Raw genomic sequence first — 22,630 nt, forward strand, 5'->3', positions numbered from 1 at the left:
TTTTCAAATTATTAGAGCTGCTTTATGTTCCTCTGGGTCTGCACCTTTGACAGTTCACTTAGACAAAAAGAAAAAGAGAGGGAGCGAGCGAGAGCAGCAAATTACCCCTGCTATTTAGGTTTATGTAAGAAAGTGGTTTGAGGGATATTTTCTTTGTTCTTATTTTCTTTGGCCGAGTTCAGGAAATGCTTATTTTTTTTCTTCCATTGAAACTCAAAACTATATCTTTTTAAAAGTGAAATATTCTCTACCCAAATCTACATTTTAAAGTACTTAGAAGATACAGCCCTATTCATCACAGTGACATGGCAGGTGTCCCCCATCCCCCCACCAAGCTCTCCCCACTGTGGCAGGACTGAGCTGAAATGAATGGGCATCAGGCACACTTGCTGGCACACTCAAGCAGTTCCATCCGGATGGCAATTCGGACATGCCAGCCCAGAGGGATCAGTCGGATGAAGCGGGAAATGATGGGGGGCCTCAGTAAATTCTGGACTGTAGAACTCCGGTCTGAATTTCCATAGAAGACCTAAACAGAGGGAGGAAATCTGGTCATATAATATCCACATACAAATTGTGTGTCTGTGTGTGTGGGTGCGTGTGGGTGTGCGTGCGTGCGTGCCTATGTGCCACAGTATGTGTGTAGAAGTCAGAACACCACTTTCGGGAGTCCAATCAGTTCTCTCCTGATATGTGGATTCTAAGTCTTGAACTCAGGTTGCCATGCTTGGTGGCAAGTACCTTTATCTGCTCAGCCACCCCATAAAAATCTGGCTGGCTGATTGCAAACAGCTACATGCTCTGGGGACATTGCACTATCCAAAATGGTAGCCAATAGTCATGTGTGCCCAGTTAAATTTATATGAAGTGAAAGTACATGGAAATTTAGTTTCTCGCCTGTGTGTGTGTGCACGTGTATACACACACACACGCGGTAGGATGCCAAGGCCTTGTATGTGCCAAATAAGCACTCTCCCACGGTACCACATGCCCAGCCCACATCAGCTACATTTAAAGTGGTCAGCAGCTGCACATGACCCGTAGTCAGCATGGCGGCCAGTACAGATATGAGTATTTTTGTCATTACAGAGTCCGATTGGATGGTTGCTAGAATATGCATCTTGTCTCTTCACAAATTTTCCATTTTAATCCTTTGCCCTTTGACAAAAAAAAAAATTGAAAGGGTTCATCCCACACAAGAGAGGTGTTCACGTGTTCCGAAGATATCCAGGGTACACTCGTCAAACCTGTAACTGCCTCTGAAGTTGGAAGGCAAAGCTTAAATGTGTGTTTCTACTGTGTTCCAAGTGACAAGTGCCTTTCAGACTTGGAAGACTATTTTTTACAAACAGACTAAACTAGAGGGAAAATTCTGGAAAGGAGAAGGTGGTGTTGACATAGAGATAAAAGGTTTGCTTAATGCTTTTCAGGAAGCAACATAAAATGTTGTAGGTGCTTGACGCTATTTCTGAATTCTTCATACTCTTTCTAGGGTCATGGTGTTCTGCTCCATGACATAAAAGCATCTCATTTCCTCCTGTAACTGTCTCTTTAAAATATTTAACTGCTGCACTTAGCTTTATCTAGCCACAAAATAGGCGGCCCTCATTTGCAGTGATCTTGCCTTTCTTCCTAGCAAGAAGGCCTGAGCTGCCTTCTCTCTAAGCTGTTTGTCCTTCAGCATATCTAAGAGTCAGGAGAAAGTGAAGAGGGAGTTGATGGGATGTGGCCTGAGACTTCATGAATGGAGGTGGAGTGCCTTCAGAGTGTCACCAAGGCCTTCACAAGTCCAAGGCTTACAAAAGAATTCTAATGTCAACTGGTAAGGCCAGAGAATGAAATTAGGAGGTGCTGGGGGTGTGGCCCAATTGGTAGTGTGCTTGACTAACAAGCACAAAATGCTAGGGTCTGATCCCCAACACCACATAAACTGTCCATGGTTATACAGCTACAATCCCAGCCCTCAGGAGGTGGATAGGAGCAGGGGGAGCAGAAGTCCAAGGTTATCCTCAGCCATATGCAAATTAGAAACCAGCGTGGGATGCCTGAAACCTTGTAGTCTCAAAAAAAAGCATCAAAATGGTTTTTCCCACTGTGTCAGACTCCTCCTAACTTCAACCTGTGTTTGTCTTACTGTGCAAACTGCCACCATGGACTATAAGGCCTTCTGATTATCAGTCACACATATCTACATAAATCGATTAAATGTCAAAAATAGTCTGAGGAGAACTGGAAGCAGTGGCACACGCCTGTAATCCCAGCATTCAGGAGAGTGAGGCGAGAGGATCAGGACCAGCCTGGGCTGCACATTGAGAGGGCAGGAGAGAGATCGGAAATAGCCTGAAGAATTCCTTACTGTTGGGCCAAAAAAAAAAGGGGGGGGGGGGTAGCATTTCCATTTCCAAACAGCTAATGAGGTTTTTTTTTTTTTTTTTTTTTTTGCAAAGACAGCCAGGTGCTTAATGTGGTTAGTTCATAGTGAAGATCTAGAACTCAGCCTGCAAGGATTAATAGATTAAGTGTGTCTGTACTGACACCATCTTTTAAATAGCCATTTAGGCAATTAATATTAGTTCATCTTAATATTAGCAATTGCTAATATTTTCAAACTTGTTTTTAGCATTGCTTTTACTGTTATGTGTATTCACGCATGCCTGTGTGTGGCTATGTGCCAAGGGAGTGCAGATGTCCTTGGAAGCCAGAAGCACCTGATCCCCTGGAACTGGAGTTACAGAACATTATGATCCGGGTGTTGGGAGCTGGACTCTGCTTCTCTGCAAGAGTAACATGTGTTCTTAACCACTGAGCCATCTCTCGAGCCTCAAAGTGGCTAACTTGCTAGGCTTCCTTTGCAGCTGTCAGTCTCGGTCAGTAGTAAGAAGAGGCCATAACTATGCAAATGAGTGCTAGCAAGTTAAGTCAGGCCCATGAAACCCCACGGTCAATGACCCAGTGAGTTTGGAACAGTCCAGATAGCCAGGGCGGTGTTTTTGAGTGATTACAGGCTGTTACTGAGAACTAGAAAACCACCTCTTTGGCATGAAAGTACAGCATTCATGTAGAAACTGCTAGTGGCCCGGGGTACCTCTGGGAAAGAGAGCAGATCATACAGTGGAGATGGAACGCAAATGACCCAACATGCAGAGGGGTCAGCGTTAGGACATACACATGGACAGCAGGCTGGGGCAAGTCTCAAGGGATGGTGACTTGGAGTGAGTCCCACTTACCCGATTGTTTCCAGTCTGGTCCTTATAGTAAATCCAGTTCAGGCGTTCATCGGTCCTGTATTGCACACTGTACTTTGTCATCCACTCATCTATGTCACAGCGTCCCTGGGTAAGGATACCCGAAATCACCTTGATCTCCTTCAAATCTATCTGGAGCCACTGGCTACTGTCCTGATACTTGGAAAGCCAAGCGCACCTGCCAGGAACACACCAAATTACCAGGAGCCATCCTCTATAAATCTCTACAAAAAGCCAACAGGTGACAGATTTTTGAGGGACTCCTAGCACCAAGGGGCATCATCCCAACTCGGGAATCCTCGGGGTCTTTCCTTAGGAGAGACTTCCCTGGCATCTTTAGCTGACGAGGTCTTCCTTTCTTTCCCCATTTCCCCAGCAGTTTTCATCCCTTGAGCTGAATGGGTGTGCAGGGCTGTGCTTCCAGTCTGTCTCCCCCTCGTCACTGTGTGTCACCAATGCCAAGGAAGTCACCAATGCCACCATTGTACTTGCAGTCCTTGGCACAACAAGGCACTCAGCTGGGGTTTGTTGAATAAGTGCTTTATGTGGCATCCGTTTGTGAGACGGACCTAAGTTTTCAAAGCACATCTTTTTATTTTATTTTATTTTTTTTAAGTATGTCTCCACCTGGGCTGCGTGCCCTACTTACCCGAAGCCTTGGCTGTTGAGCCGGGCCTTGTTTGCTGTCCATGAGGAGTACCAGCCAACATACTGCTCCGGGCTGGAGCAGGTGATCTGATCTGGTGTGACCTCTCCTGACTCGAAACCCAGGGGTTTGTGATAGGGGCATTCTGAGGAGGAAAAAAACAACACACACTCAAACCCCCACAACTCTAACCAGAGTGGCAGTGTGTGTATCTGTGGAGTTCCAGCTTCTCTGGGCCGCCCTGAGAAAGTTTTGAGATCCCATCTCAAAACTCAAATGCAGGAATGAACCCCTTATCCCTGAACTCCGACAGGAAATGGCTTTAAAGAACAAAGCAGGAACACTGGCACTTTGCAAGTGGAGGACATTTCGTGTCTCAGCATGGTACTAGATGCAGCAAGCTGGACCTCCTCCTATTAAGTGCGCTCATGGGATAGCGGTGAACTAAAGTAAATTGTTTGCCATAGAGACATTCACTCAACATCCATAAAAGCGGGTTCTATGGCAACCCCATGGGGGGGGTGTGAGAAATGCATTGCCTCCCTCATCCGTTTAGAGACCTAAATGCCAAGAGGTGCTCAGCAAAATAGCATACTGAAATGCCAGGCGGCCAGCTTTAGTTCCCTCATTATCACAGGTTGAACTGTGCTGCATATGAACATTAGGGTCTCTAATTGTTCTTGAGCAGCTGATGAAGCCAATTATAGGCGGAAAACAATGGTGAGCCACAGAAATGGCAATTACATACTGAGACTGACTTCCTGCTTGGGAATTGTCATTTTCTCCATGTCTGAAGAAAAATAAAGGACGACTATGATTAGGCAACAGCTGAAGGGGACTACTTCCTTTCAGATGGGGACAGCCAAAGTGGTCCTTAGGGGCTAGTTGCCTGCTGCTCCCTTCCCTTTGTAAGTAAGTCCTCACATTAAAACCAGCCTTGGGTTACCTTGCCAATTGACAGCAGAGCATCTCCCTTTTGTTTTGACAAAAACAAAGCAGTTTTATTAAGGGGCAGTGATATCACTTGCTTTATTTATTTATAAGTAAATAAATAAATGAAGCACATACACAATTTTAAAGCCTTTCCCAGAGTTTCTCAAGGTTGGACGTGACTCCGTGGTGTAACGTCTGATAGAGGACATACAAGAGAATATCTGTAAGAGTTATCTAGTCCAGTTTTCTCTGTGTTCCCTCTTTGTTCAAGAGAATGTCTGTTAAGAGTTATCTAATCCAGTTTTCTCTGTGTTCCCTCTTTGTTCCTGCTGCCTAGATAGCAGGCAGTCGTGATAACTGGGGTAACTACAGGTCACTTGCACTCTGCGGGGACCTTCAGGATCCTTAGCCTGCTATCCTTAGGTAACTCTCTAACCCCTAGTCCTTTTCCTGCACGTCTGTACAAAAGTAATTCGATAAGCCACTTAGGTAGGCAACCTCTTACTCGAATCCTAATCCAGCTCCTCACTGAGATGCTATAGAAAACAAAAGATAACTTATATACATCCATTCACCTCCATTTGCTTCGTTTCCTACCTGAGAACGATACATTCCAAATAAGGCAAAGGAAATTATGTTCTCCATTTGTAAATATAAGTTCAAGCAAAACATGTGTATATGCTGTGGCGTCATCACCTGGAACATTAACTAATAGGGGATGTTTGAATCTTCTTTGTAGACACCTTCCCAAATTCAGTAAAAACAGCCTGGGGCTGTAGACCAGTGGTAGTGTTTTTGTAGCGTGCACAAGGTCCAACACACACACACACACACACACACACACACACCACCTTCAGAAATGGCCATGCCCTGCCCAGAGGCGCCATAGACAGAATAGCCGCAGGCTTCAGGCTAGGACAGCTCAGCTCTTTTCTACGTCTGTACGTCTCAGCGGGGCGGGACCAAGGGGACAGCATTTGTAGTTTATCAAGTGCTCAAGGCCTTGGAGTCTATTAGAATCACGCCAGCTTTCAGGAGAGAGGATCGGTGCTTTAGGAGCCACTCAATCACACCTGGTGTGGCCAAATCATTAGGGGACCTTGTTAGGAATTCAGTGGCTGGGACTCCACTCCCGGAGAGGAGTGTTTTTAACAAGCATACTTTGAGAGTGCATTTTAAAAGCTTTGGCCTGTCAGAGAAGACATTCTGTGGGCTGGTGGATTGAGAGAGCCAGACACCCAGCCCCCAACATCCCTTCAACCTGCAAGACAGAGTCTTGCAGAAGGTTGGAAAAGATCCCAGTGGCAAAAACCAGGGTTTTAATGGGCCTTGACCTGTCACTTAACCTGTTTGGTTTGGTTTGGGAGGACAAGGTCTCATGTAGCCCAGGCTGGCCTCAAACTCACTATGAACACTTGCTATAGAGTTAAGTCTGGCCTTGATTTCTCTGCGTTCACCTCCCAAGTGCTGAGATTATAGGTGTATGCCCACCTGTCTCCTCGGATTCTTTAATTTCTAAGATTTTTTCCTTTGTTTACCATGAAGGCACTTTACCAAATTAACTACATTTCTAGCCTCACTCTGTCCTATTCTAACTGAATATCTCTAAGTCAATTCTGCTTCCAACATCTAATGACCAAATTCCTTTGCTTTCTGACCCTTTCTCTTCAGGGTCATGGGCTAGAAAGGAAGGAAACTTGGTCCCACTTTCCAGTCCCTGTTCGTGGCCGTTTGCTCTTTCCATTACCTTTCATGGACTCTGGTGCTTTGTTTCCGCATCACCCACATGACAGGAGTAAGCTAAAGACCCGCAGTAGCAACAGCTGTCTTAACTCCCTCTGAGCCTATTTCCTCACCTTGTGAATGGGCGCCATAGGAATAGTGCCTCGAGCCACGTGGAACAAGATAAAGTGAAATCATGTTTGGCACCTGTAGACCCTGAGTACAGAGCCTAGCTGAAAAGGAGCAGGCTGTAACACTGGTTGGTGGTGTTGGGTAAACTCATGAAGCTCAATGGATTCTTTCTCGGTTTTGCATGTTTTTCTTTGGACTTACCATGGCAGAAATCCAGCCCCCCCACCTCCCCTTGCTTGTCTGTCTTCCCCTACACCTACCCAACTGTCAACATCTTTCAGAATGAGAGACTTGAATGATGAGGCGACAGCCACAGCTTAAGGCAAAAGGAACCTTGTGGAGGCCTGAGTTCACTGGACACACATTTCCACTGAGGACCAAGAATGAGTTAGCCCTCTGGACACCCTCAGGAAACCATCTGGGGACTCTAAGGAAGTGTGGCCTAGAGAGAGGTTCCACCATAAGCAGCCATATACTTCCTGGAGAGCCCAGACCTCACCCCCAGGCAATTCTTGCAAGCTTCAAAGGGGCTGATCCCTGTCAAACCCACAAAGAACATTACCTTCCCAAGTTTCTGCCAGTGATTTTGTTGTAAACAGCTACTGCACTATCGAGTGTGTGTGTGTGTGTGTGTGTGTGTGTGTGTGTATGCACATGCGCGTGTGCTGTATGCAGGTGCGCCACAAGTGCACATGCTCATGTGGAGAGCAGAAGAGGATGTTGGGTGAATTCCTTTATCACCCTCTGCCTTAAGACAGGGTCTCTCTCAGCAATACCACTCTTGGGAATATACCAAAGAGAGGCCCTATCATACAACAAAAGTATATGCTCAACTATGTTCATAGCAGCATTGTTTGTAATAGCCAGAACCTGGAAACAACCCAGATGCCCTTCAATGGAAGAATGGATGAAGAGTGTATGGAATATATACATATTAGAGTACTACTCAGCAGTAAAAAACAATGACTTCTTGAATTTTGCATACAAATGGACAGAAATAGAAAACACTATCCTGAGTGAGGTAAGCCAGACCCAAAAAGAGGAACATGGGATGTACTCACTCATATTTGGTTTCTAGCCATAAATAAAGGACATTGAGCCTATAATTCGTGATCCTAGAGAAGCTAAATAAGAAGGTGAACCCAAAGAAAAACATATAGGCACCCTCCTGAATATTAACCTTCATCAGGCAATGAAAGGAGACAGGGACAGAGACCCACCCACATTGGAGCACCGGACAGAAATCTCAAGGCCCAAATCAGGAGCAGAAGGAGAGAGAGTACGAGCATGGAACTCAGGACCACGAGGGGTGCACCCACACACTGAGACAATGGGGATGTTCTTTCGGGAACTCACCAAGGCCAGCTGGCCCGGGTCTGAAAAAACATGAGATAAAACCGGACTCTCTGAACATAGCGGACAATGAGGACTACTGAGAACTCAAGAACAATGGCAATGGGTTTTTGATCCTACTGCACGTACTGGCTTTGTGGGAGCCAAGGCAGTTTGGATGCTCATCTTACTAGTCCTGGATGGAGGTGGGTGGTCCTTGGACTTCCCACAGTGCAGGGAACCCTGATTGCTCTTTGGGCTGACGAGGGAGGGTGACTTGATTGGGGGAGGGGGAGGAAATGGGAGGCGGTGGCGGGGAGGAGGCAGAAATCTTTAATAAATAAATAAATTTTAAAAAAATTAAAAAAAATAAAAACCATCTTTAAATCAGAAAAAAAAAGACAGGGTCTCTTCCCACATCGGAGCACTGGACTGAGCTCCCAAAGTCCAGTTGAAGAGTGGGGAAATGAGAATATGAACAAAGAGGTCAAGACCATGATGGGGACACCCACTGACACAGCTTACATGAGCTAATGGAAGCTCTCCAACACTCCAAGCATAGGACCAAACTAGTCCCTCTGAATGTGGGTGACAGTTATATGGCTGGGGCAGACTGCGGAGCCACTGGCAGTGGCATCAGGTTTTATCCCTACAGCTTGTGCTGGCTTTTTTGGAACCTATTCTCTTTGGATGGATACCTTGCTCATACCTTGCCTAGTAGGGAGGGCCTTGGACCTTCCCCAAAGAAATGTACCTACCCTCTCTGAGGAGTGGATAGAGGGTTGGAGTGGAGGAGAAAGTGCAGGGAATGGGAGGAAGGGAGGGAGTGGGAACAGGGATTGGTATGTATAATGAAAAAAGATTGTTTTTTTTTTTTTAAAAAAAAATTAGACAAGAGTCTCTTACTGGACTGAAGCTCAGTGTTTTTTCTTGACCGGCTAGCTACCAAACTCCCATAATCCACCTCTCTCCATTCACCAATGCTGAGGTCACATACACTGAAATGCTTAGTTTTTGTGTTCTTGGTTTTGGTTGTTGTTTTGATCAGGTTTCACCTAGTAGTGCTGGCTAGCCTGGAACTTACTATGTATACAATGCTGGCCTCAAGCCCATAAACCTGCCTGCTTCTACCTCCTGGGTGCTGGAATTAAAAGTGTGTGTCTCCACACCTTGTGATGCCTAGTTTTTGTTGTCGGTGGTGGTGAGGTTTTATGTTTGTTTTGTTTTGTTTTCAAGACAGGGTTTCTCTGCCTAGCTTTGACATCTGTTCTGGAACTCACTCTGTAGACCAGGCTGGCCTCGAACTCACAGAGATCCACCTGCTTCTGCCTCCCGAGTGCTGAGTTTAAAGGCGTGCAACACAGTTTTTAATGAGGGTGTTGGGAATTGAACCTCGGGTCCTCAAGCTTGCACAGAAAGAATTCTTCCTATTGGTCCATCTCAAGTCACCTGGCAGCCCTTATGACATGATTCCTGTAGTCATTTTACTCTTAAAGGAAAACCTTGCACCTTTTATGGCGCAAGTGACCCTTGATGTGTAAGGACACATGTGGAATGGGTTGCTAAGGTACTTAACAGGGTAGCTTGCTTTATTCCGTCTGTATTTTATGGCTCTGTATGAGGCCCAGTCTTGTTTATAAAGAATATTCAGGGCTAAAGTCAGAGTATGGATGTTGCTCAGTGGTAGTTCTTTTCAACACATACAAAGTCTTAGTGTATAGTTCACCAAGTACTTTGTGGCGTGAGGCTCTTGGATTAATCCCAAGCACCACAACAGAGAACAAAGTTAACCTAAAGAAACCCAAAGAAAACTAATCCGGGTGGAACCTGCTTACAACTGTAGTTCTCAGGACAATCAAAGAGTTGAAGGTCCTCCTTGACGACAGCAGATCCTGTCTTTTAAAAGGGAGGACAGGGAAGCTCAGGAACATTTCTGATAAGAAATTCCTGAGACGATGAATGTTACTCTGTGTTTGTGTGTGTTAGAATTGAAAATACAAAATGATAATACAACACAGAGTAATAAAACAGAAAAATATTTATAAAAGATTATATACATTTGCATAGCAAATAAATCTGGAGCAAAAGTAAATTACTGAGGAACCACTGGGTTATCTTTGTTTTTATTTTTGTTTTTTGTAGTGCTGAGGATTGAACCTAGGATTTCACGCATGTTAAGCAAGTACTCTACCACTCAACTATATCCCCAGCCAGAACCCCTGAATTGTTTAGGCTTTCTCATGCCCCGCCCTGTTATACCCCATCCTTGAGAGGCCAGGCCGATCTTAGCTCAGCTGGGGAAAAGGCAGAATTGGTATTTGTAACAGTTTTAGCTGCAGCTAAAGGTCCCTGGTCTTCTAGTCTGTGGGTGGAGCCTCTAGGCTTTAACCTAAGTAGCCCTGTACACTCTCTGGGCAGCTCTGAGTGACAGCACCCATACTTCTGTGCTTTCTAGGATCTTCCCTCCTGAGGCAGGCCCTGATGGAAGCACTCAACATCAAGATCCAGACAGACGAAGTGATATTCTTGGCATTCCATGAGAGACTGAAAGAAACTGTGACCAACGAGTGACTCCTGGAAGCTTGAGACTAGTCCTGCTGCCTTGAATCTTGTCTTTCACAGAACAGCCAGTTAACACAATGACATGGCGTTTGTTCTTTCTTCCTGAAGGTATCCATGGTGTTAGAAAAAAAATGCTACAAAGAGAACACTTATGCCAAGATATAGTATCAGGTTAGAACCTCAAGTTCATGGCAACTCCATAAGGGACCAAATAGCCAAAGCAGGACCTTCTCAGCTCCTCAAGTGGTTGACTTAATAAAGGCAATCCCCATAAACAATCCCTATTCAATTTCTTTTCTGTTTTTCTTCTGTATTTTCAATATATTTACTTATTTGGGGAGGGGTTGAAGGGAGTGTGCCAGCACACACACGTGGAAATCAGTGTATATCTGGAGGTCAGAGGACAACTTGAAGCAGTCTCCATCTCCCGCCGTTGTGTGAGTCCGGTCAGCAGGCATCTTGGCCTGCTGACCCATGCCACGGGCCCTCTTCATTTATTTTCGACATAGTTTCTTATATAATCCAGGCTGGCTTCAAACTCCCTCTGTAGCACTGAGTGCCGTCTTGAAATAATGGTCCTGCTGCTTCTACCTCCAGGGTGCTGGGATCATGAGCCCCAAAGGTCAAAGCCAGGGCTCTGTATGTGCTAGACAGGCCTCCCGCCAATAGAGCTGCATCCCCAGCCCCCTGTCTACTTCCCAAGAAGCTTCTTTGGAATAAAATCCCAGTGGATCTCATATTCCTACGGGAAACGTTTTGGCTAACAAAGGTTGGGCTCACAAAGGCAAGGCCAGGCACAATAAGAAAGGAGGAGTGCCTACGGCAGCATGGATGGTGATGGAGCCGACCAGATAGGAGAAGGAAGGGACAAGGCTCCGAGGAAAACAGCAGACCTAATCTTGGCAGGCTCCACCTGGCTTCCAACAACACCCCTTCCCCCTCAACAAGGCAGCTACTCCCTTTATCTGTGGTTCCACCTTCATACGTATTCCTGCCTCTAAGTGTAGCGGGTTGAGTTGTGGAGAAAGACTGCTTCTAATAAAGCTTCCATCTTTGGCAACTTAGAAGTCTAGGCACGCCAGGCGGTGGTGGCGCACGCCTTTAATCCCAGCACTCAGGAGGCAGAATCAGGTGGATCTCTGTGAGTTCAAGGCCAGCCTGGTCTACAAGAGCTAGTCCCAGGACAGGCTCCAAAACCATAGAGAAACCCTGTCTCGAAAAACCAAAAATAAATAAATAAATAAATAAATAAATAAATAAATAAATAAATAAATAAAAATGAAAAATAAAAAAAAATAGAAGTCTAGGCACTAGAGACAGCCCTTTGTCACCTCAGGAGACTGGGGAGGGTGGACTCACTTCCTGCTTTGCTTCCTCCCCCTCTAAAACCCTTGTGCTTGCTAGAAGAAGCAGTGACCACCTGCACCCTTTACCTGTGCCCCGGTATGGTTCTTCCCCTTCGGGCATAAGAATGGAGAGTACCCTGCAGGATTAGTCCAGGGGTCTCAAATTGTGGCTCTCAAACCCTTTGGGGGATCAGACAACCCTTTCGCATATCAGATATTTACATTATGATTCATAGCAGTAACTAAATCATAGTTATGAAGTAGCAACAAAATTGTCTTATGGTTCGGAGACACCACAACTTGAGGAGCTGTATTAAAGGGTCACAGCATTATTAGGAAGGTTGAGAAGCACTGGATTAGAGGGTCTTCCATTGGGAGGAGGCATATCTCCCCATCCACAGCAGAAAAAAAAAATCATTTCCAGTAAATGGTAACTCTCACCATGGCGGAGCCAAAGCCTTTGTTCCTGACTTCCTATCAGTGCCCAGCACACGGTAGGTGTGCAGCTAAAGTCATTGAACAGATTTATAGATGCATTACTAGAGAAGATCCTTTAAGACTGGGCAGATCACACCAGCATTTAACAGCTTCATGAGTCCCCACCAAACATAGTGAGACAACATTTCTAAGGAAAAACCCCACTTCGCTGAACAGCCTTCCTGTCCCCCAGCTCCCCATCCTGACCTCACAGTTCTCTGAAGAGACTAAGTTTCTCATGAGGAAAGGAGACTGAAGGGCACTGTCATAACCGGGAGAGGGGTGGCCAGACCAGTTTCATGCACAATTGGCCCTGGGCCATGGAAAAGATTAAGCCTTACAAATATTTGCAGAGACAGTGCAAGCCTCTGCAAGTCTGCTCTGATTTCTCAGTGCTAACTCCAAGGACGTAACAAAACAAAAGAACCAATGTCTAATAAAGGCTGCTGTTGGCCAAGTTCAACACAATGATGCCTTGTCCTATCCGTTCCTCCTAACAGCCCCACAGAGCAGAGTCACCAAACTGTAACCTCTAAATCAAGTTCGACTCATCACCCATTTGTTCTGTTAGTGACAGTGTCTCACTGTATAGCCCAGGCTGGTCTCAAACTCATGATCCTGCTGCCTCTGCCTCCCAAGTGTTGGGAATCACAGGCTTGTACCACCATACCTGGGCTCACCAGTGCCTGCTTTATTATAAAATGTTACTGAGACACAGCCATGCTTATGCGTTCATACAATGCCTGTGGCTACTTCCAAACCCACAATGGCAGTAGTTAGTGTTGGCCAGGATCATACCATTTTGTAGAGCTCCTCCATTTTGGCTGAACTCTGACAATCCAAGAAACAATAATAATTTGGTTTCTAGAACTGAAGCAACTTGTTTTTCCAGATTCTTGCCCTCCCTACCCTCAAAGTTGATTTGGAGACAGCCTGACTCCAAGTACATACTATGGACTACTCATCAATCACAGGACATAGAACCCACTCCTTCCTCTGATATCCATAAAAAGGGGACTCCCCCCCCCCCACTCAGTTATTTTCAGATTGCGTTGACAGTTGGGTCTCATCTGACCATCTCAGTCAAGCAGAGAGGGAAGGAGCATGTTGGAGCAGTGGCCAGTGTGAGATGTGATTCCCACAAGTGGGCATGGGAGAAAACACAAGCAGAGGAACTGGGCGTTGGAAGGAGGAATGGTAGGGTGTTGAGCCACTTACCTGGAATACAGTCTAAAGAGGCAGCTCCAGCCGACCACAGAGCATTGGCTCCTCCCTGGCAATCACATTTGCATGCTTTGTGGTACCAGGGGTCCTCGCCCTCATCCTGCAGGCAGCCAGAGTGATACAAGTCATAGAAGTCACAGTCAAAGACAACTGGCCAGCGTACCACAAGAAGCTTGCTTGCAAAGGTCAAACTCACTCCTTATAGCGTGTGCCTCTGAACGCACACGGTGGCCACTTTTCTTTGATTTCATGTTACTTTTTTCGCTTGGGTTGTTCTCGCTGCTGCTGCTGTTTTTTAGACAAGGTCTCTCTCACGTATCCCAGGCTGACTTTAAACTCACTACATAGCAGAGGATGACCTTTAACCGCCCCCCCCCCATCCTCCTGTGAGTGCTGGGTTTATAGATGGATGCTACCTTGCCCAGTTTATATGGTGCTTAGGACCAAATCAAGAGCTTCTTCATGCAGGCTAAGCAAACATTCTTCCAATGAAGGTACCCCAGCTCTATATTCCATTTTTACACAATGTGTATGTGCATGTGTGCTTAGATACTCATGTGTGGTGGCTAGAGAACAGCTGGATGCCTTTCTCGGGAATTCCAGCTGCTTCCTTTGAGGCAGGGTCTCTTATCTGCCTGGAGCTCACCAATTAGGCTAGACTGGTTGGCCAGCATGCCCAGGGATTCTCCTATCTCTACCTCCCCAGCACTGGGATTACAAGCTCCTGCCAACATGCCCAAAATGTTTTCTAAGTTCTATTGAATGAACACAAGTCCTTGTGCATGAGAAGCAAGTGATTTACCAAATGAGCCATCTTCCTATTTCCTTTTTTGTTTTGTTTCAAGCTAGGGCCGAATTCAGCACAGGTTGACTGACCTCCAACATTCCGTGTAGCCAAGGATGGCCTCTAACCTCCTGCCCCTCCTGCTTCTACATCTCAAATGCTGAGTTTAAAGATGTATTCCACCATAGCCTTCTCATCTTTGATTCTAAATAAGTAAATGTCTGTCACTGTAGGCTAATAATGTTGACCTTCTTGGGGATGGAGTTCCAGTACAAGGTTGGACTCATCATGCTCCCTGGAGGGTCCTATCTAGGCATCCGATTTTAAAACTACCTGTGGTATAGTTCATGACTGTAATCCAGTACTTGGGAGATAGAGATAGGAGGATCAAGAGTTCAAGGTGATGGGCTGGAGAGTTGGCTCAGTGGTTAAGAGCACTGATAGTTTTTCCCAAGGTCCTGAGTTCAATTCCCAGCAACCACATGGTGGCTCACAACCATCTGTAATGAAATCTGGTGCCTTCTTTTGGCCTGCAGGCATACATGCAGATAGAACACTGTATACAAAAGAAATAAATCTTTTTAAAAAAAGTTCAAGGTGATCATTAGTTCCAGGCCAGCCTGTGCTACATGAGAATCTGAGTAAAAAAAAAAAAAAAAAAGCAACAATAACAACAGGAAAACAGATGCCAGTCTAACTGGGTATGGTATCTGTGCTACATAGAAAAATTCTAAGAACAAAGAAGTCCCACCAGTCTTACTAGGGGTGTGACTAAGTGTTAAATCACTTGCCTAGCATGAGCAAAGGTTCCTAAAATAGGTCTGGGTGGGTATTTTTTTTTTGATTTTTGGTTTTGTTTTTGTTATTCTTATTTTCTTGAGACAGGTTCTCACATATTCCAGGCTGGCCTTGAACTCTCTATGCAGTCAAAGGAGCCCTTGACACCTGGCTTCTACCCTAGAGTTCTGGCATTATAGACCTGCACCACCACATCCAGTTTAATGGACCACGGATGCGAATGGATGCTAGATAAACACTCTGACAACTGAGCTATGTTCCTAGCTGCTCCCCACCCGCACCCTTCCCTTCCTTTCTTGTTTCTTTTATCTCTTCTTCCTTTCCTTTCCTTTCCTTTCCTTTCCTTTCCTTTCCTTTCCTTTCCTTTCCTTTCCTTTCCTTTCCTTTCCTTTCCTTTCCCTTCCCTTCCCTTCCCTTCCCTTCCCTTCCCTTCCCTTCCTTTCCCTTCCCTTCCCTTCTTCCCTTCCCTTCCCTTCCCTTCCCTTCCCTTTTTCCCTTCCCTTCCCTTCTTCCCTTCCCTTCTTCCCTTCCCTTCTTCCCTTCCCTTCTTCCCTTCCCTTCTTCCCTTCCCTTCTTCCCTTCCCTTCTTCCCTTCCCTTCTTCCCTTCCCTTCTTCCCTTCCCTTCTTCCCTTCCCTTCTTCCCTTCCCTTCTTCCCTTCCCTTCTTCCCTTCCCTTCTTCCCTTCCCTTCTTCCCTTCCCTTCTTCCCTTCCCTTCTTCCCTTCCCTTCCCTTCCCTTCCCTTCCCTTCCCTTCCCTTCCCTTCCCTTCCCTTCCCTTCCCTTCCCTTCCCTTCCCTTCCCTTCCCTTCCCTTCCCTTCCCTTCCCTTCCCTTCCCTTCCCTTCCCTTCCCTTCCCTTCCCTTCCCTTCCCTTCCCTTCCCTTCCCTTCCCTTCCCTTCCCTTCCCTTCCCTTCCCTTCCCTTCCCTTCCCTTCCCTTCCTTTCCTTTGTTGTTTGTTTGAGTCAGGGTCTTACTTTGTAGCCCAGGCTGGCCTGAAAGTTACTGTGCAGCCAGGCTAACCTTTAGTGTCTCCGATTACTGAGTGCTGGAATGACAGGCCTAATTTTAGTCTGAAACGTTTTTAGAAATGCATTTGAAAAGGCACTGGGACGATGCCTCAGTGGGTAAGAGGATTCGTTGTGCAAATATGAGGACCTGAGTTGAAATCTGCAGCACCTAGGTAGGACGCTGGGTATGGCTGCATGTGCCCGCACTTCCAGTTTAGGGGAATAGAGAACGGTGATTCAGGGAGCTCTTGGCCAGCCCACCTAGCCTAAAAAGAAAGCTTCCAGTTTAGCGAGAGCACTTGTCTCAAAGCAATAGAAGATGACATCCAAAGTCTTCCCCTCACCTTCAAATGCATGTGCTCAGGTGTGCGCACCCTTACACTCATGTGCACACGCCCCACACACCCCACACACAAATAAAATAATAGACATTTGAAAAAACGCTCTCAGGCTTCAGGTGTGTGTAGCTCAAAGCAAATCACTTGCTTAGCTTGCACGAGGTCCTAGGTTTCATGTCTGTACGCTCCCCCAGTGCTAGACTCATACAATTAGTTAACTTCAAAAGCAATACTGATGGAAATTCCAGTATTCTTACTGTAACATACCTCTGTCGATGATAATCCCAATGTAGCTGAGCAAAAGAACAGGAAAGGAAAAATGAAATTAAGAAAAGAGAGAAATTCCACAGAATCATCAATCGCAAGGAAAAGCAAACTGAAAATAATGCCCTGAAAGGTCAGAAGCTCATTCTGGAAGAAGTCCCGGTGAGGGTGCAGCCACCAGGAGAAGCTCCCACCGGTGCTGGGAAATGAGGTGGGAAGAGGATGACAGTTAGTATTTTTGTTCCTTGTAGAATTATAGAAAATACATCAATATGCCAAAGCAGGGCACAATACACCTTTCTTTTTAAAACTACACTTATTTGTGTGTTTGTTTGTTTACTTGTTTATGTGTGGGGGTGGGTGAAGTGGGGGAGTAAGGCGACCATTGCACCAGTGTGAAGATCAGACAACTTGCAGAAGTCTGGTTCTCTCCTACCACCACGCGGATTCCCAGGATTGAGTTGAGCTCATCAGCCTTGGCTTTAACAGCCCCAACGTGCTTTATTTCCCACTGTCATTGTCAACACCATTAGCATTCTAATATAAATCTTCTCAGTCCCCTCCTTTTTTTCCCAGAAAAGCCTTTTTAAAAATTATTTATTTATTTATCTATCTTTTTTTTTTTTTTTTCGAAACAGAGTTTCTCTGTGTAACAGCCCTGGCTGACCTAGAACTCACTTTGTAGACCAGGCTGGCCTCGAACTCACAGAGATCTGCCTGCCTCTGCCTCCTGGGTGCTGGGATTAAAGGAGTGTACCCCACTGCCTGGTTTATTTTTTTAAGATGATAATATAATTACATTTCCTCCTTCCCTTTTCTCTCTCCAAACCCTTCCATATACCCCTCTGCACTCTCCTTCAAATTCATGGCCTTTTTTTCACTAATGGTTTTTGCATGCATAGATGTGTATATGTGTGTGTGTGTGTGTGTGTGTGTGTGTGTGTATATATATATATATATATATATATATATATATATATACTCATTCATAAATATAAACTGTTTGGCCCATATAATGCTATTTGCATGTATGTTTTCAGGGCCAACTGTTTGACACTGGACTGTTCTTCCCTGGAGCAGATGTCTCACTCCCAGCTTTCCTCGGCTGCCTCCAGTCAGTTTTGTGTGCTTGGTTTGTTTTGTGGGACCCAGAGCCTGGAATATGCTAAGCTTCCAGTCTACCACTGAATTACATTCTCAGCCCCTTCAGTCTCCCTCCGCCTTTTCTCCCTCTCTTCCTTCATTCTGTTTTTTTTTTTGAAAGACAGTCTTATGTATCACGTGTCATGGCTTGCCTCCAATTTGCTCTTTTGCCAAGAATAATATTGAAATCTTGATCTTGCCTCCACCTTCCCTTTGCTAGGATTAAAGGCATGCACTTCTGTAGCACTATAAATAAAAACCCAGAGACAGAAATTGGGGTTCAACCTGAAGGTCAGAAAAGCAAAACAAGGGGCTGGAGAGATGGCTCAGTGGTTAAGAGCATTGCCTGCTCTTCCAAAGGTCCTGAGTTCAATTCCCAGCAACCACATGGTGGCTCACAACCATCTGTAATAAGGTCTGATGCCCTCTTCTGGCCTGCAGACATACACACAGACAGAACATTGTATACATAATAAATAAATAAATATTTTAAAAAGAAAAGAAAAGAAAAGAAAAACAACCAGCCACTGGCTCTTACCTCTACCTCAGTCCGAAATGGCCATCTTGCCTTCTAGGAACCTCAGAATGAGACTGTGTGTGAGAGCTGTCTCCTCCCGTCTTATATTCCTCTCTAGTGCTGAGATTAAAGGCATGCACCACTACCACCTGGATTCTATGGCAAACCGGTGTGGCTACTGGGATGAAAGGTGTGTGCCACCACTGTCTGGTCTCTAAGGCTGACCAGTATGGCTATTTTACTCTCTGACCTTCAGGCAAGCTTTATTTTTTAAAATACAGATGAAATATCACTACACACTACCAAACCTGGTTTATATGGTACTAGGAATTTAATTCATTCAAACGAGGCAAGCATTCTACCAACTGAACTACACCCCCAGCCCTTCAGTGTGCATTTTAAAAATACATTTGGTGTTGGGAATTAAATGGTGACTCAGAATCAACATGATCTTGGGAGCCATATGGGAACGGAAGAAATTTTGGTTCTTCTTCAGTGGTATAGACCTATCATTTAACAAACTGGTCTGCATTTGTTACTTTCTCGCTGGTGACAAGGCACCTGCAGGAAGCACCCTAGGCAAAGCTCTCTCTGGGCTAGGAGTTCGAGGGTGCCATCTAGCATGGCAAGCAAGGCACAGTGGTAGTAAGAGCAGCATAGCTGTGGTAGCAGGATCCTGAGGCAACTCGTGACACCACACACCACCAACACTTACACAGCCACATTTCTTGAGCACTAGTTACAGTAGCCACGATATGGAACCAGCCGAAATGGCCTTCAACAGAGAAATGGATAAAGAAAAGGTGGCATGTGTGCACAATAAATAATGAAGTTATATCATTAAAAAGTACATTTGGGAGTTTACTCTCTAAACCGGTGATTTTCAACCTCCCTAAGATCAACAACCCTTTAATACAGTTCCTCAGGTTGTGGTGACCACAACCCCAGCCATACAATTATTTTGATTGCTACTTCATAACTGTAATTTAGCTACTATTAGGAATCAGAAGATAAACATCTGTGCTTTCTGATGGTCTTACGCAACCGCTATGAAAGAGTCATTCAACCCCCAAAGGGGTGGGGGTGACCTCTTGGTTGAGAACCTCTTCTCCAAAGCAGGTTACACCCCTATTTCCCTTTTCTTTTACTGACTAAGTCTCCTCCTCTTCTCCTGCTGCCTTGCTTCCCTTTCCACCCCTTCCTTTCCTCCTCCGCCCAGTGTCTGCCTGAACATGCTGCTCAGGAATGGATTCCCAGTTCCCTCCCCGCACCACCCTCATGTTAAACCCGGCATGGCGGCACAGGACTGTTATCTCAGCACTCCAAGAGGAAGAGGCAGGAGGATTGGGAGTCTAAAGCCATCTTCAGCTGCACTGGAAGTCTGAGGCAAGCCTGGGGTACATGAGACCATATCTAGTTAAAAAAGAAAGTTTAAGACCAGCCTGGACTACCTAGCAAAACCCTGTCTCATAAACAAACAACTGGGGCTGGAATTAAGAACACTGGACACTTTTCCAGAGGACCCAGGTTCAATTCCTAACACTTACATGGGGGTTCATAGCCATCTGGCTTCTGAGGGTACCAGGCATACAAGTGGCACCCAGACATACATACAGACAAAACACCCATACACATAAAAAAAATTAAAACAACAACTGAAAGGTTATTTTGGGTTGACTATTGGTTGAAAGTTCTTCTTGAGGTTTGTCTATAGTACACAAAGTCTATAGTCTATTGTCTATTGAACCACAGTAAAATATAAATTTGGGAATCTGGGAATGTTGAAAGTGCAAAATTTAGCAGGAGCAGGTTTAAGTCCTCCAGTGCAGCTGTGGTAGCATTAGCCCTGGCCACCTTCTCTGAGACAGGGGCTCACTGTGTAGCCTTGACTGTCCTGGAACTCACGAGGTAGACCAAGCTGCCCTTGAACTCGGAGATCTGCCTGTCTCTGTGTCTGAAGTGCTGGGATTAAAAGCATGAACCACTATACCTAGCTAGCCCCCAAATGTTTTTCTTTTTACCCTCTTCCTTTACTCCCTTCCCCTATTTTCTGCCTGTTCCCCTCATTCTCCTGATCCATTTTCTACCCTCAAATAACTAACTCCCCTTCTGCTTTCATGTCACACGTATGCTGTTATCCCCGCCCCAAGATCTCTCCTTTTTTCTTCTTCTCATCCTTTTCTCATGAAAGATGGCATGCAGTATTTGTCTTTCTGAATCTGACATACTTTGCTTAACATGATTTCCAGTTCCATCCATTTTCTTGTAAATGTCATGGCTTCACTTTGAGACAAAGTCTCACTATATCCATGGCTGTCCCGGAACTAGCTCTGTGACCCGGCTGGCCTCGAACTCACAGAGATCCACTTACCTCTGCCTCCCGAGTGCTAGGATTAAAGGTGTGCGCCACCACGCCCTGCTTGTATATGGTGTCTCTATCACAGGTTGACTTAGAGTCTTTTGGTAAGAGTGGTAGGCTAGGATCACAGTGTAGTTCTAGTTTAAGATTTTTTGGGGGGAAACCTCTACACTAATTTCCATAGTGGCTACACCAGTTTACACACCCACTAACAGTGAATAAGTGTTCTCCCTACCTCAAGTTACTTAATAAGTGAATTTGCATGCTTGCGTGTGTTCCTGTATGTACTGTGTATGTGACCGTGGACAGCCTCTGATGTTTCCTTTTTTTTTTTAGATACGCTCCCTCAGTGGCCTGGAAATGAACAAATAGGCTAGGTTAGCTGTTCAGTAAGCCCCAGGAAGCCTCCTGCCTCCCCTTCCACATTGTGCCCAGATTTCTTATTTGATTTCTAGGGATTGAACGGAGGTCTTCATACTTGCATATCAGGAACTTTGCCAGCTGAGCTCTGTCATCAGCCCAAATTTGCATGCTTCTATTAATCTGTCATTTGTCATAAGCAGTCTCAGCCTTGAACCTTAGAATGAATAAGTAAAACATATTCCTTTTCTCCTCGTTAGTGCCAAAGCCCCACTTCTTTTCAACAACACAGATCCCTTTATTTCTGTTCTGACTAGAAAACAATACATACCTACTGTAAAATTTTCAAAAGAAACCTGAGTGTAGACAATGGGGCCTAGAAGCCCCTCCTTTAACCTCTTTGCTTTTTAACAATAGACTCTGATGCCCACGAGAAGCTTACAACTTGAGAGAAGATACTTTTCATTTCTTTTTCATCATGAGCGTAAAGGCCACCGGCTCATGAATATACATTTCCTTGTTCTGTGGCCACATTGGCGCGCTCACTGTGAGCCTGGCACTGGAGTGTAGGAAGCTTGATACAGCGGAGCAAGGTCCTAGAAGAGCTAGCAGTGTGCTGTCTGCCAGTGAAATTGCTGACCCTGGCTCTTACTAAAGACATACGCTTCCTTTACTTCCGTTACCTCCTCAGCATCAAAGTACACACCATGGGTACTGCCCAGTGGTATGTCTTCTTCCAGGTCTTCAAGTCCTCCATTGCTAGTCACCTGATACAGGCAGAACTGACCCTCTGTGGTAGCAGTGTAGGTGTAGGAATGCCATTGTTTGTTTCTCTATGGTGCTCTTTTTTTGATGCAGGATCTCAGTAGCCCAGGCTAGTATCATCACACTTATTATGTAACCAAGGCTGGCCTTGCCGTCTTAATTATTCAACATCGACCTCCTGAGAGAGCTGAGATTAAAGACAATGAGGCTCCATGCTGGGTTTGGGAAGGCCATTTTTGTAGGCGGTCACCTGGTACTTATTGGCTGTATTCTAATTGTTTAGATTCCCCCTTCCTCTCCCCTCCCTGCTCAATTCCTATGTTGAAATCTGTTCACCAATGCAATAGCATCAGGAGATGGAGGCTTTTGGGGGGAGGTGATTAAATCACTCTGGGGCTGTGGTTAAACTGTCTGACCTCATCAACGGGATGGGTGTGTTAATATGAGGTCCCAGAAAGCTAGATACCCCCAGGCTTTGACTTCCAGCGCCACACAAATTAAGTCATGGTGGCATTCACTCCTGTAATCCTGGCGCTTGAGAGATGGAAGCAGGATGAAGAAGCTCAGGGCCATTCCCGCTTCACAGTGAGTTCAAAACCAGCCTGCAACCAGACCACTGAGCTATATATATCCTTAGACCTGGAGAATGAGCAATTAGTGTCTGTCTGACTTTGG

General features: G+C 45.4%; 1 protein-coding gene across 1 annotated transcript in view; it reads right to left on the reverse strand.

Moving 5' to 3' along the window:
* Positions 1 to 376: 376 nt before the first annotated feature.
* Positions 377 to 22,630, reverse strand: part of Rs1 (retinoschisin 1) — a 30,461-nt gene continuing 8,207 nt past the window's right edge. The window contains exons 2-6 of the mRNA XM_041642403.1: positions 16,815 to 17,010; positions 13,614 to 13,719; positions 3,895 to 4,036; positions 3,228 to 3,423; positions 377 to 529 (exon numbers count right to left, since the gene is read on the reverse strand). Of these exons, the coding sequence (XP_041498337.1) occupies positions 377 to 529; positions 3,228 to 3,423; positions 3,895 to 4,036; positions 13,614 to 13,719; positions 16,815 to 17,010 (793 nt within the window). The remainder of the gene's footprint in view (positions 530 to 3,227; positions 3,424 to 3,894; positions 4,037 to 13,613; positions 13,720 to 16,814; positions 17,011 to 22,630) is intronic.

This window comes from Microtus oregoni, unplaced genomic scaffold, assembly GCF_018167655.1.
Source record: "Microtus oregoni isolate MIOR12 unplaced genomic scaffold, Mior012 000074F_003, whole genome shotgun sequence".
NCBI lineage: Eukaryota > Metazoa > Chordata > Mammalia > Rodentia > Cricetidae > Microtus > Microtus oregoni.